The sequence below is a fragment of the Marmota marmota genome, unplaced genomic scaffold (genome assembly GCF_001458135.2).
Source record: "Marmota marmota marmota unplaced genomic scaffold, marMar, whole genome shotgun sequence".
NCBI lineage: Eukaryota > Metazoa > Chordata > Mammalia > Rodentia > Sciuridae > Marmota > Marmota marmota.
Genome location: NW_026000110.1, coordinates 1,077,211 through 1,092,035, shown reverse-complemented (window position 1 = coordinate 1,092,035; position 14,825 = coordinate 1,077,211). Strand labels below are relative to the sequence as shown.

At 49.4% G+C, this 14,825-nt stretch overlaps 1 protein-coding gene across 3 annotated transcripts in view; it reads left to right on the top strand.

Annotated features, from left to right (window-relative positions):
- Arsl (arylsulfatase L) overlaps positions 1-8,528 on the top strand; it is a 25,919-nt gene extending 17,391 nt beyond the window's left edge. For 2 of the 3 annotated variants that reach the window (XM_015506865.2, XM_048784677.1), the window contains exons 7-11: positions 2,062-2,198; positions 2,494-2,628; positions 3,644-3,806; positions 5,550-5,677; positions 7,006-8,528. In XM_015506865.2, coding sequence (XP_015362351.2) covers positions 2,062-2,198; positions 2,494-2,628; positions 3,644-3,806; positions 5,550-5,677; positions 7,006-7,364 — 922 coding nt within the window. In that variant the 3' untranslated portion in view covers positions 7,365-8,528. Of the gene's footprint in view, positions 1-2,061; positions 2,199-2,493; positions 2,629-3,643; positions 3,807-5,549; positions 5,678-6,877 lie in introns of all 3 variants that reach the window. The other variant, XM_048784676.1, reaches the window with a different exon arrangement.
- The last annotated feature ends 6,297 nt before the right edge of the window (positions 8,529-14,825 follow it).

The following is a 14,825-nucleotide window of genomic DNA, read 5'->3' as shown; positions in this document are numbered from 1 at the left end:
AAACACTGGTGGGCCCGTCCTGATGTTGGCATTGCGTCGAACCCCCCACCCCAGTCCCCCAGGGAGTCTGTGGTGGGATCGCCTGGTGCAGCTCGGGTCTGGCGCTTGTAGTGAACTTGCAAATGAAACTGAGGGAGAAGGATGTGCTCCCTTTAGGGCTAAGACTTCTCCTTCACTTGGAGACTCCGAGCCATGAATAGGAGACCATGTGAGCCTTCCCAGGGCAACAGGAGGGCCTTGCAGGTCCCATCCAAACTAATAACCTAGCGCACCCCATTTTGCCTTTTTCTTGGTTCTTTTTAGTTATACATAACATTAGGATTCATTCTGACTTAATTTAAAAAGCATGGAACATACCCTGTCTTAATCCAGTTCTCAGTGCCACAGTCTGGCTGGGCACAATTCAGGAGCCACTTGTCAAGCAAAAACGAACTTTATTTTTAGAACACACACACCACACCACACAGCTCCTCAGGAAAACCCTCAGAGCCCAACTGCCACCACCGGCTTCCCACAAGCCTCTCAACCCCCCACTCCTCCTGCTCTTGAGGCCGATTGGCTGGGTCGTGTGGGCGGAGCCAAAGAAAGTCCCCCAATGAGCAGCTCCAGGGTCTGAAAGGGTGGGGCAAACAGCCCAATGAGCATCACCTCAGAGGAGCCAATCAGCTGGCAGCTGGAAGTTTGCTGGGGCCCCTTCGGCTTTGGCTTTCAACATCTCAGTCCTTCCTTTTACCTTATAGCCTTTATTGACTATTTACTTATGGTGATTTTTTTTCTTTTAAATTAGCATCTAGTGGATGTGCATGACGGTGAGATCACTGTGGTTCGTTCATCGATGTACACAGTAAAATGAGGTTGGATTCATTCTAACCCCATCCTCCTCCCTCACCCTCAGGGCCCTTCCTCCACTCCATGGATCTCTCTTCTATTTTGATCATATTCCATCTTCTTTTCTTTTTCTTCCCCCTTATTTTTAATCTGGCTTCTGCATAGCACAGAAAACATTTGACCCTTGATTTTGTAGGTCTGGCTGATTCACTTAGCCTGATGCTCTCCAGTTCCATCCATTTACCTGCAAAGTCATTCTTCTTCCTAGCTATGTAATACTCCACTGCATATATCAACCATATTTTCTTTCTCAATTCATCCATGGGTGGACACCTCAGTTGATTCAGTAGCTTGGGTTTTGTGAATTGGCCTGCCATAAACATGAATGTGGCATGCCTCATTTTTAAAGCATGTTTTTTCATGATTACTTCCTATCGTAAATATTCATTATATAGCTGATTTCGTATTAACCAAATTCTACTGTTAGCTTGTGTGCATGTACAAATATGTAACAACAGAACCCACCATTATGTATAATTATACTGCATCAACAAAAAGGAGAAAGAACTCACGACCTGACAGCGTTTATAAAGAAAAGTTCATGTACAATATCGCTTCTTCTATAACCCATGTTTATAAGCAGAGGCAGCTTCTGAATAACTTAACAAAATGCTTGTGCAGACAGATGGCAGTGTGACGTCCTTTATTCCTGGACTGTTAAGTATGTAGAGTTTGAAACTTACAGCATTCAGATGGAAAAGTGTGATGTGGACTTTTAAGTGTAGTTTAAAAGGCAAAATCATCACTAGATAAAGGCTTAAGTTTATTTTATTTTATTTTGTACTAGGGATTGAACCCAGAGGTCCTTCACCACTGAGCCCCAGTCCCCTAGCTCTATTGATTGATTGATTGATTGATTAATTATTTTGAGACAGGGTTTTGCTGAATTGCTCAGGGCGTCACTAAGTTGCTGAGGCTGTCCTCCATCTTGCAATCCTCCTGCCTCAACCTCCCCAGTTGCTATGGTTACAGGCATGTGTCACCATGCCCTACCCTTTAAGATTCTTAAACATGAGATCTTCCTCCTGCCAAAGAGAAGTTTTGTGGGGACAAAAGCAAAGACCCTTGAAAACACCGTGGCAGGTTAGACCCGTGTTCAGGGTCCCCTGGCCTTCAGTATGGATTTTGTCACAATAACAAGGACAACCCTCCTCGCCTCTCACTCACTTTTAGGAATAAGCACGGGCCATTCCTCCTCTTTGTCTCCTTTCTGCACGTCCATGTTCCTCTCGTCACCACCAAAGGCTTCCTAGGCAGGAGTCATCACGGGTTATACGGGGACAACGTGGAGGAGATGGATTGGATGGTGGGTGAGTGTCCTCCCCCAGAGAAGACCCGGTGACAGATGCCCACGCCCTGGTCCTGCATGTAGACCAAACGATGCCCCAGAGATGCCCTCGGACCAATCCCACTGGGAGACAGGATAATGCCCCAGATCACCAATGCCCAGGCTGTCCCCATCATGCCCCCGCGGGCTCCCATTAGACACGGACACGACCCACTGACTTGAGCAGCTTTTTCAAAAAATGCATGAGACAGCACACCCAGTAGCTGGCTCTGGGCGCGACTCTGTCGCCAGCAGCCCCAACGCTGTGCCCTCTGCAGGACACATCCTTGACATGTTAGACCAGGAAGGTTTGGCTGATCGGACCCTCGTCTACTTCACCTCGGACCACGGGGGATCCTTGGAGTCTCGCCTGGGAACCAACCAATATGGAGGCTGGAATGGAGTCTACAAGGGTGAGGCTCACAAAGGGCCCCAATCCGCTCTGGCCAATGGCCTCTCCCCAGCCCTTCCCAACCCTGGCATTGAAAAGGCACCACCTGCCCCCCAAATTTGCAAACACGGGTGCATATGGACTTGAATTTCTTTCCAGCCCAAAGCACTGTAGAAACTATAATTGCCATGCTCAGATTTTTTTTTTAATTTTTTAATTTTTTTTGCACACGTGGCTTTTGGGATATTGACAGAGCTCTGCGGCCATTACCACTGTAGAATTTCAAAATATTTTCATTGTCTTAGAAAAAAAAAAAATCCCCGTGCTTTCAGCAGTCACTCCTTGATCCACCGGTGCCCAGCCTCCCCAACCACCAGCTCCTCTTCTCTCCCTCCATCTCTTCCTGCTCCAGATACAAGGTTCCCCGTGGTGTGGCCCTTGGTGGCGGGCTTCTTTGATGGAAGAACCATATTTTCAAAGTTGATCCTGTTGCACAATATGCCAGGGCTTGGTCCCTTTTTATAGAAATGATCTGCCCTCCAGTGGATCCTCCACACCAAGGGTACCAGGTTCAGATTTTAGGAGGGATGCATTCAAGGTGGTGGGTACCTGGCAGCCTCATTGTGTTCCATCCAGGGCTCCACGGATCATGAACATTATCTGAGGCATCCAGAAGAACATGGCTGGACAGTGCTGGCCTTTGACTTTTCCCGTAGGAGCCTTAATTTATTATTTAATAAAAGAGTTGTTTAGAGGAGGGTTTCCTGGAGGTTGGGACTTGTCAAGTACGAACCTAAGATGAAAGGGGGGCACAGGATCAAGCCAGGCTCCAAATCTGTTTCCATCTCTGCCGATGTTCCATCTCTGTCCCCTGGAGGGTCAGTGACCTGGCCCTTTCCAAACCCTTTGCTTCTGTCTTCCCCATTCTGCCAATTTGAACGGACCTGAGCAGACAAATGTAGCTCCATCCTGCATCCACTCGGAGTCACCTGGGTCAACGCCTGCTGATCTCATATCACATCATTTTCTCTTCACAGGAGGCAAAGGCATGGGCGGCTGGGAAGGGGGCATCCATGTCCCCGGGATCTTCCGGTGGCCCGGGGTGCTACCTGCTGGCCAAGTGATCCAGGAGCCCACCAGCCTGATGGATGTGTTCCCCACCGTGGTCCAGCTGGGGGGCGGCCAGGTGCCCCAGGACAGGTACAGAAGGGACCAAAGAAAGCAGTTCCACCTTGTGGACAGAAAATACATGTGTGTGGAGATGTATTTGCAGATCTCAAGTTGCACATTCAATTGCAGGAGATATACCTCTGTGTGTGTGTGGAGGTATATATGTGTATTCACAGCTATATCTGAATATATGCACCTACCTCATGCAATTTAATTACAGTGTTATGTGCAATGCAGTATACATAGTCTAATTGATATACTCAAATATATACCCTATCATGTATTTGCATATCTCCAATGACACATCCAATTGCAAGAGCTGTATAAGTATATACATGAATTTATGCATATATTTCATGCAATTTAATCACATGTCCATGAATTTTAATATACTGCAGCAGAATCTAATTTATACACTAGAAACACCTAGCACATGTATTCATACAGCTCACATTTCAGATCCATTCATGATATATATGAAAATATGAATCAAAGCTGTACCATTTAATTATGTTCATACATTCTAATATATACACTAGAAATCTACTTCTAATATTTATTAGGAAAATGTGTGGACAACAATTTTAAAGGCTTCATGATGTTTTCTTTTAACAACCCCATTAGCCTTATTATTATTATTATTATTATTATTATTATTATTATTATTAAAATACTGTCATTGCTGGGCACAGTGGTACATGCCTGTAATCCCAGTGGCTCAGGAGGCTGAGGCAGGAGTATCACAAGCTGGAGGCCAGCCTCAGCAATTTAGCAAGGCTCTAGCAAATCAATGAGACCCTGCCTCTAAAATGAATAAATAAATAAAAAGGGCTGTGGTTGTGGCTCTGTGGTTAGGCACCCCTGTGTTCCATCCCTGGAGCCAAATTAAAAAAAAAATAATAAGTAAAATTGCATCTGTCCTGAATAACTATTTAGACAGCATTCACACCGTATTCAGCATTCTGAGGCATTTGCATTTGATTTAAAGTATGTAGGAGTGTGGACATGGGTTATTAGCAAATACTACACCTATTATTTAAATGAGTGTCCTAGGTGTCCTCCGATTGCAGGACTGGGGTCCAGGGCGGTCCTGTGCTCTGTCCCCCCTGGAGGACAGTGATGGGCAGTGCACTATGCAAAGTTGTGACTGCCAATCAGAAGAGGTAGACGCAGCCTTTGGTGGCACAAGCCTGCAGACAAGGACCCTGGTACCCTAAGCCGACCTCCTCCCACACAGAACAGGGCGGGTGCGGTCAGATGAGCTGTATTTGCAGAGGGAGGAAGACAGGGCAGACAGATAAGGAGATGCCAGTCCCTGTGAGCATCCCCAAGAGCCAGGGCTGCCCGGCCTTGTTTAAGGACATGGCATGTTCCACGGGACTCAAGGTCGATGGCGTGTAAAATAGACAGGCCTTTCCTCAATGCTTGGCTTTGTTTTCCCCATTCAAGGCAAGTTGGGGGACACCAAATCCAACCAGGTGAGCGGGTTACATTGTATCCAAAGGTGCCACCCATCAAAGCAAGCAACCTGCTTACATTGTATCCAAAGGTGCCATCCATCAAGACAAGCGAGCTGGGTACATTGTATCTAAAAGTGATGCCAATCAAACCAACAAGCTGGTTACATTGTATCCAAGGCCATGTCCCCAGGCTTCCTGGGCCCCCCAGGCCCCCCAGCCTTTCCACACCTGCACAACTCTCCTTCTCTCCTGGGATATGCTCAGCAGGGCCCCTTGGCGCCCCCTGGTGCTGAGTGTCATGTGCTTCCTGCAGAGTGATTGATGGCCGAGACCTGCTGCCCTTGCTCCTGGGGACCGCTCAGCACTCGGACCACGAGGTCCTGCTGCATTACTGCCAGAGGTTTCTGCACGCAGCCCGGTGGCAACAACGGGACCAGGACCGTGAGTACAAACAGGTCCCCTACAGACACACACACCCAGCACCCTGTGACGAGGCCTCTGGTGGCTCTAGACAGTGCAAGATCGCTCCTGAGGTCACATTTACTCAGTGACACTTGACCACATTTTCACTGTCCCCTCCACATGGCCATGTTCACCCTCTCTACCTCACCCACTTGCCAGCAGCAGAATGGATTCTTCTTTTAAAAAATCCAGTGCTTGACCAGGTGCAGGGGTGCATCCCTATAATCCCAGCCACTCAGGAGACTGAGGCAGGAGGATCGAAAGGTAAAGGCCAGCCTCAGCCTCTTAGTTAGAATCTGACTCAAAATTTAAAAAAATAAATGAAAGGGCTGGGGATGTGGCTCAGTGGTAAGGCACCCCTGGGTTCAATTGCCAGGACTAAATAATAATAACAACAATAACAACAATAATAATACTATCAATCCAGGTCTCAGAATTTCATAATCAGGTAATTGTCCCATTTAGCGATACTTGTTTTCTGCCCTCCCCCCATGTGTCTTTCCCTCTCTATCCCTTTGCCTTCCTGTCTCTTTGCTACTGTGGATTTGCTTTCTGGACCACAATTCAGTCACGTCCAACTCTTTTGCATCAAGAAAGCAAGCAATTCAGTTAAAAAAATATATATTGAAATAAAGCACATCATAAAACTGAATTCTTTCAAATGTTCAATTGAGGGGCAGTTGATGCATTCAGTGTAGTACAACACCACCCCAATCTAGTTCCTGAACATTTTCCTCACCCTAAAGGGAGCTCTCCTACTGAGTATTTACTCCTCCTCCTCAGACTCCCCAGCCACTGGGCCCACTGAACCATTCTTTTTTTCTGTGGATTTGCTCATTCTGCCCGTTTCATACAAAGAGTCCTGCACAGACTCTGCATCAGCTTTTTTTTCCCTGAGCATAGTGTTTTCCAGGTTCACATATGGTATAGCCAATGTCAGAGGTTCCTTCTTTTTCAGGGCTGTGTAATATTCCACAGAGTGGCTGCATTAAATTATATCTATTCGGGTCTTTTTTGGGAGAGACAGGTAACTATGGATAGAGCCCAGGGGCATTCAACCCCTGGGCAATGTCTCCAGCCCTAGTTTGTATTTTATTTAGAGACAGGGTCTCTCTCTTAGTTGCTTATGGCTTTGCTTTGGCTGAGGCTGGCTTTGAACTCTTGATCCTTCTGCCTCAGCCTCCTGAGCCACTGGGATCACAGGCATGGGCCACCTCACCTGGTGCTATTCACCTCTTGATGAACACGCGGGGGAGTCCTGCTGTTGTCCTGACGTCATCTCTCTGTGATTCTCGTCCCTCCACCAGGAGCAACCCTGTGGAAAGTGCACTTTATGACACCGATCTTCCAGCCAGAGGGTGCTGGAGCCTGCTACGGGAAAGTGGTCTGCCCCTGCATTGGGGAAGGAGTGGTCCAGCATGACCCGCCTTTGCTCTTTGACCTCTCCAGAGACCCCTCTGAGTCTCATGTCCTCACGCCCGACTCGGAGCCCCGGTTCCACCAAGTGGTGGGCAGAGTCCGGCAGGCCGTGGAGGAGCATCAGCGGTCACTGGGCACTGTTCCCCAGCAGCTGGGCACCCTGCACAACCTGTGGCGGCCGTGGCTGCAGCCCTGCTGTGGCCCCTTCCCCCTGTGCTCGTGCGACACAGAGGACCAAGGGCAGTGACCATCTACGTGGGAAGAGCCAGAGCCCGGTCCAAACAGCTCCTCACGCTGACCTCAGGCATCCGTTGGGTGGTCACCAGTGACTCCCCACATCAACATGAAGTCACAATGCACAATCCAACTGACTGAAATGCACCCTCCGGGGCCACTCTAGGCTCCCAGCAAAGAGCCCAGGACCTCCTGCAATTAGAGGCTGGGACAGAGGACCCTGGTACAGCCCAGAGGAGGCCACTATGCAAACAAAAGGTGCTTCCAAATTGCACAGACTTCAGGTGCAGAGGGGGGAAGCCCCGAGGAACAAACCTGATTCAATAAGACATGGCATGTGCCGAGGGATCAAGTCTCTGTTTATCGCTCTCAGTAGCAAGGAAAGCTCCACCCTCAGGACCCCCCTCTCCTCCCCAAAGCCCTTTCTTCTGAACAGCATCACCTGGGGGGGGGGTAAAGATTTCCATATAAGACTTTTGGGGGGACACCCACACTCAGGTCATTGCACTGGTCAGAGGGCTCGTGGTCACTGTATTAGTCTCCCTGGGCTGCTGTAACAAGACACCCCAGCCCTGGGGATTAGAGACCCCCAGACCCTGACTGCTCATGGATGACCTCAGGCTACCACCCAAGCCAAGTCCTCCTCTGCCTAATGGCCAAAGCCATCTCCAGCCCAGTGGATCTTGAAAAAGGAAAGACATGGCAGCTGGCCATCGCTAGGAGCCCTGCTTGTTTCTCACCACCGATGCTGTGTGGAACAGAAAGCCAGCACATTGGGCCAGCTGTGTCCCCAGTCACCAGCCCACCTTGACACCTCTGAGTTCTTCAGCATCCTCTGGGCTGGGTCACCTTCTTCAGACCCAGCCACACCCTTGACTCTGTTGACTTTGAGGCCCAAGTCCTCACAGAGGCTCCAAGTTCTTAACCCATTAAGTGCCAAGTTTTCAATTCTGCAAAGGTATCAAGAAAATTATTATTTTAACTGTTATTATTTTATTTTGAGTCAGACTCTAAGTTGCTTAGGGCCTTGCTAAGTTGCTGAGGCTGACCCCCAAGTTGCAATCCTCTTGCCTCAGCCTCCTGAGTCACTAGAATTATCAGTGTGCACCACTACAGCTGACTTCAACAGGATTATTGACATCGTGCATTAAAATAGGCAGAAAATCATAATGTAAAACTTATGTTTTATTGCATTTTGATATGACATCTCTTCTCCCAGGACCCAAGGTCTCCTTAATAAACACAGTCTTGTCTGCCACGGTGGTGCACGCCTGCAATCTCAGCTGCTTGGGAGGCTGAGGCAGGAGGACCATGAGTGCAAAGTCAGCCTCAGCCATGGTGAGGCCCTAAGAACTATGTGAAGCCCTGTCTGTAAATACAATAGAAAATATGATGGGGGTCGTGGCTCAGTGGTGGAGTGCCCTTGAGTTGGGTCCTCTGAGGAAGCATGAGGAGGCTGTGCTACAGCATCTTTACTAAAATTAGGCAAAATGTTTCAAAACCAAAAATTTAGTGACAGATAACAGCTGTGGGGGGTGGAAACATGAGGTTAAGGAGTTACTGAAAATTCCATCATTGTCCCCAGTGCCCATCCAATAATGAGGACCCAGCTTTGGTGGGGGCAGAGTATATTGCTTTGTTAGCAAAGGAGAGGAACAGGAGCTATTGTCCCAGAGGCCACGATTCTGCCCATCAGCAGGAACAGGGGGCTTTTTTTTTTGGAGGGGTGGGGTGAAAAACCAGCCTCTACCTCAGAGCAAAGCCTGTCCAAGGAAGGGACATGAACTTTGTCCTTGGAAAGACCCACAGAGCACTCCTAGGCACATGCCCACCCTGCTGAGTTGTTTATCTACAAATAACAGGAGAGATCTGCTGCCCCAGGTGTCCCTGACTCAGTCAGGCTAGGTGGGGACCCATAGCAACCCCCTAGCAGCCACCAATCAGCATGAGACAGGGAAATACCTGGGATGCCAGATGACCCTCCCAGTACTTTATGGTGTTGGGAAACCATGAAGTTCAGCACGAACACCCATCTTGGCTTAAACCAATCAGTTCAAACGAATCCCCCTCTTGAGCTCACCAATCACCCCTACCCAACTTGTTCCCGCCAGTGAATGTGCTAATCATGTTTTAGGGTTGTTTTATGATTTTCCCGTGGTGTGTGATGATTTGCTAAGAGATGCTATGATGCATGTGAAATCCCTGCCTTCCCCAAGGAGTGTATAAAACTGCTGCAAACCCTGGGCTCGGGGCCTCTCAGCGTCACCAGTTGCTGTGTGTGCACGCGGAGGACCGAGCTAGCTGGCAATAAACACCTCTTTGCTGCTTACTTCGATCTTGGTCTCTGGTGGTCTTTTGGGGGTCCTGAATTTGAGCATAACACTGGGGAACCAGGGATTGAACTCAGGGACACTCGACCCCTGAGCCCCATCCAGAGCCCTATTTTGCATTTTATTTAGAGACAGGGTCTCCCTGAGCTGCTCAGGGCCTCATCTTTAAATGGGCTGGAACAGAGCTGCTGGGCTGGGAGTTCCCTGGAGGGTGGAGCTCTCACAGCATGTGACATTGAAGGTACCCTGGGAGCCAGGGAGAGAAGTGCAATTCCTCCCGAGACCCGGGGCATGGGGAGGCACTGCACCTGGCCTGGGGCTCATGAGCAGAATGGGACCTGGGTGTGCCCAGGGCTTGATGGAGAGGGTCTAGCACTCACGGGCATGGGTGAGGCACTGGGTTAGACTCCCAGCACCACATGTAAATAAATAAAGGTTCATTGACAACTAAAAAAAAAAAAAGTCTCACTTTTTTGCAGACAGTCTCACTTCCTGCAGGCCCAGCTGGATCGGGAAACCACAGCTAAGGCCGGTATGTTTAGTGTGTATGTAGGTGTAGGTATATAGATGGACAAATGGACAGACAGACACACTGATATGTTAATGAGTGGATGGATGGCTGAATGGGTTGGTGGATGAGGGCATGGATGCGTGGATGCATGGGTGGACAGAAGGTTGGATGGGTGGATGGATGAGTCAATGGATGGATGGATGGGTGGATGGGTGGATGGAGGGGTGGATGGGTGGATGGGTGGATGGGTAGATGGAAGGATAGATGGGTGGATGGATGGATGGATGGATGGACAGGTGGATGGATGAATGGGTGGATGGTTGGAAGAATGATGGATGGGTGATGGAGAGGAGGATGGGTGGATGGAAGATGAATTCGTGGATGGGTAAATGAGTGAATGGATGGGTGGAGGAATATATGGGTAGATGTGTGGTTGTGAAGCCAGATTTAAAGTTAGGTAGTCAGTGTAGTTAGGTAAATCGGGTCTAATACCAAGTGAAATCTAAAATGGAGACCATGCGGAGAATGACTCAGGGAAAACACAGGACAACTCATGGAATGTTAATGAAGTCCTGAAAAGGCCCTAGGCCAAAGTCCACCTCAAAGAAATGTCAATGAACAGCCCCCAGCAAAAAGGTGCTGACTCAGAAGTCCTTCCTGACCAGATTACTTATTTGGCCCACCTGTGTCCCACCCCTTGGGCCTTCCCACCTACCTATCACTGAAAGAACTATAAAAAGGGGAGACAACATCCCTTCCACGGATTCCACCTCTTGGGTCCCCTTCTTCCTCCAGGAGAAGTCTTTTCTGCTGTCCTTTTTCTGCTGTCCTTTAATAAACTTCTAATTTCTACTCTGACCTTGCTTCTTTGGTGTTATTCTTCAACATTGGGGAAGCAAGGACTCGTCACCGGTCAACAGCGGTAACAGTTGGATGGCTGGAATGGTGTATGGCTGGATGGTTGGATGGATAGGTGGATGGGTAGATGGAGGGGAGGATGCATGGATGGAAGATGGATTAGTGATGGGTGGATGGAGGGGTGGATAAGAGGATGGATGGATGGGTGAGTAGACATTTGGATGGATGGATGAATGGGTGGATGGTGGATAGGTGGATGAGTAGATGGTGGATGGACAGATTGGTTGATGTGTGAATGGAGAGGCAGAGGAGTGGATAGGTGTGGATGGATGGGTGGATTGGTGGGTGGGCAGGTGAGTGGATGGGTCGATGGGCTGGTGGATAGGTGGATGAATGGATGGATGGGTGGATGGGTAGATGACTGTATAGATTGGTGGATGGGTAGATGGGTGGATGGATGGATAGATGGATTGGTAATGGGTAGATGGGTGAATGAGTTGGAGGTGGATGCATGAATGGGTGAAAAAGGATGGGTGAGTGGGTGGAAGGATGAATGGACAGATGTGAAGATGTATGTATGTCTGAATGGATGATTAGATGAATGGGTAGATGGGTGGGTAGATAGACCAAAACATCATGCATGTGTGAGAAAACGGGTAGATGGGTGGAAGGAGGGATGGCTGGTACATAGACAGATGGATAGATATATAGACAGATGCATGCTGATGGATTTGCGGTAAAATTCTTGTGACTTGCTAACCCTGAGAATACAGGGCTTAAAACAGAGTACAATTTTACAAGGCTTTATGAAATCATATACACAGTTTAGGCAAAATAAGAAAACTCCCCACACTTTCTAAGATCCTCTGGCCTCCATAAGCCCCTATTTTGGCCCTATCTCCCCCACACCCCACAAAGACATGCTTTTTGCCCTAGTCCCCAGTCATACTGGGGATCAGGGTTTCTGTGAACTCAGGATATGCAAGTGTCTTTTGGACTCACTGCTTTCAAATCCTTTGGGTCTGAACCCAGCGGTGGCATTGCTGGGTCATAATGTGATTCAGTCTTAAGCTTTTGAGGGGTCACCATATTGTTCTTCCAAGGGCCACCTGGAACCCCAGGAGCTGAGAGAGGCAGGAGAAGCCTCCCTGGAGCCTGTGGAGGGAGCTGGACACCATTGTAAGAGGCAGGTCCTGTCCACACCTTGACCCCAGAACCTGTGAGTGGGACCTTGTATGGAAACAGGCTCTCTGCAGAGGTCGTTAGTGAAGGGTCTGAGATGGGCTCCCCCTGGGTCAGGTGGCCCTCATGCAATGGCCGTGTCCTCCCAGGAGACAGAAGAGGGGACACAGACACAGAGGGAAAGCCATGTGGAGATGGAGGCAGAGACTAAAGTGATGGGGCCACCAGCCAAGGGCCATCTGGAGCGCCAGGAGCTGGGAGAGGCAGGAAGATACCTTCCTGGATCCTTGCAGCTGTGTGACCCCTGGTCTCAGCCCTCTGCCCTCCAGGGATGGGGGAGGGGGTTGTGGTCATAGATTGCTTTTGATTGAAGTCTCTTTGTTTAAGTCTCTTATTACAGCAGTCCCAGGAAACCCCTCACAAACTCAGCCCGGCCTCAAGTTGTTTGAGAGGGCTAAGACCCTATTTTTACTCTTGGGAAATAATCATGTTTGGTGCTGAGTTCCACAGCACTGAGAAATTTCATTTGCACTGGTCAATTTTAAGCGAATCATTCCAGTAACTGCACACACACAGCACCACCCCACCACCCAAACCACACTGTTCCCCAGTGTATGGTTCCCATAGCAACTGATATCCCTGATGCCCAGAACATCTGCCAAGAGCAGATGGCTTGGAGTGTTGGAAAAACTTTCAGTTCACAACTACTAGCTACGAGCAGCTCAGAGTGCTAGGAAAACCTACGATCGATCGATTGATGGATCGTACAGGCCTGACAGGAACACCTGTAGGACGGGGCACTCTGCTCTAGCGAGTGTGAAACCACAGCCTCAGCACTTGTGGTCAGCGTTTTCAAGCTACCAGACTACCAGGCCGAAAAACCAAGAGTCAAATGTTTCAGGGCATGTAACCCCCCAAGTCATAGCCCCCCCCCTTAGGGACAAAGACCCTTTCCAGACTGCCTTCCCTCATGGCAGCAATATTTAGTGCTTCCTCATAGTGCGGTTACAGTAGGCAGAAGATGACTGGCTTATAGATGTTAAGGTGCTTATGTCTGACTGGCAGACAGAACCCTATAATAGTCGTGTGCATTCCAACAATAAACCGAGCTACTGGAAGGTGGTCTGAGGTGGGTCTCCAGCCAGTTCTCTCACCACTTCCCGGAGTCTGTGTGTTGATTCCGTGTCTCTCCCCCCTGCGAAAAGGTAGCCTAGTGACCATGGACCACGAAGAGACATAGGAACACATAGGTTGGAGGTGTTCGGTGATTTTGGCTCACAGGTCTGCAGAGGCATACAAAAAGAAGAGGAGAAGCAGCGTGGAGTCCGTGCAGGGAAAAACAAAAGGCAGAAAATAAATGGATTTGGCGTGCAAAGTAGAAGCTGCAGAGCAGTTTCCTAAAGTAAGGTGTGAACAGCACGCACATCTAGACGGCAGAGGTCTGCGGAGGGCTTGATCCTGGCATCCAGCCAGTGGAAAGCAAGGAGGCTACCCAACTCCTGTGATGCCTACTGAGCCCTGAGAGAATTATCCAGCCGTGGGAAGCCTCTGGTTTTGCACGGGGTCCAACAGCCCAAAGCAAACCAGGGAGGAGTAGCAGTTACTGCCACACAATCAAGATGAACTGTGAGAGGCCCATTTCCTCTTTGCACCCAAATTGGAGATTCCCAGCAACCAACCCGATCCTGAGCCCTCGAAATAAGAAAGTTCTCTCCACTTTAACCCCATGAAAACAGCGCAGAGGTCCCCTCCTTATCCTCCCGGGACACATTGCTAAACTCTCAGAGGAGGTAGAAAGTTCAGCTAGTACCTAACTCTATATAGACTATACTTTTCCAGTATATATAGATGCCTGTCATAACGTATGAGTCAAATCATAATAAAACACAACATTTATTACAATGTGCTGTGACAAATGCCCGACTTACAAGTTCTTCACTTCTGCTTTTTTTTTTTTTCCATTTATTTTTGGACATCGGGGAACTGAATCCTGGGAGATTTCTGACCACTGAGTGCATTTGTGGAGACCTTTTGTCGCTACTGCAGGCCTCACCAAAAACACCCCGGTGACCCCTTCTGTCTCTTTAAGTTTGTTTTGTCACCAGACCTGTCTGAGCTCCTCCCTTGTTAAGGTCTTTTGAGCTCAACTCTCAGTAAAGCGCAGGCGAACTTGGCGAGAGTTGGGGTTCAGAGCCCGGGGCCTGCCGTGTGGGGTCCTTGGTGGGTCAGGAGGTGGCTGATGCTTGGCAGGCGCCTTGGCCCACAGTGCGCGGAGCCAAGGCTGCGCTAAGGGGCAGGCAGGACACTGGGAGGACCGGACCAGCAGGGACACTAGGAATTTAAACCACAGATGGGGGATTCACAGCAACCCCAGAGACCAGGGCAGCCGGCAGAGAAGAGAGTCCCTGAGCCTCTCAACAGGGGGCCAGGCGCCCCACCGCGCTAGCGGCAACCGGGAGGGTACCAGAGCAGGTCCTGGGCTCCACCCGCCCCAGGACCAGAGGGACCGGCTGTCCCAGACGCGCTGGGGGTGGGGCAACCGGGAGGGAAGGCGGGAGGACGTCACTGTGTGTGTGTGTGTGGGGGGGGGGTG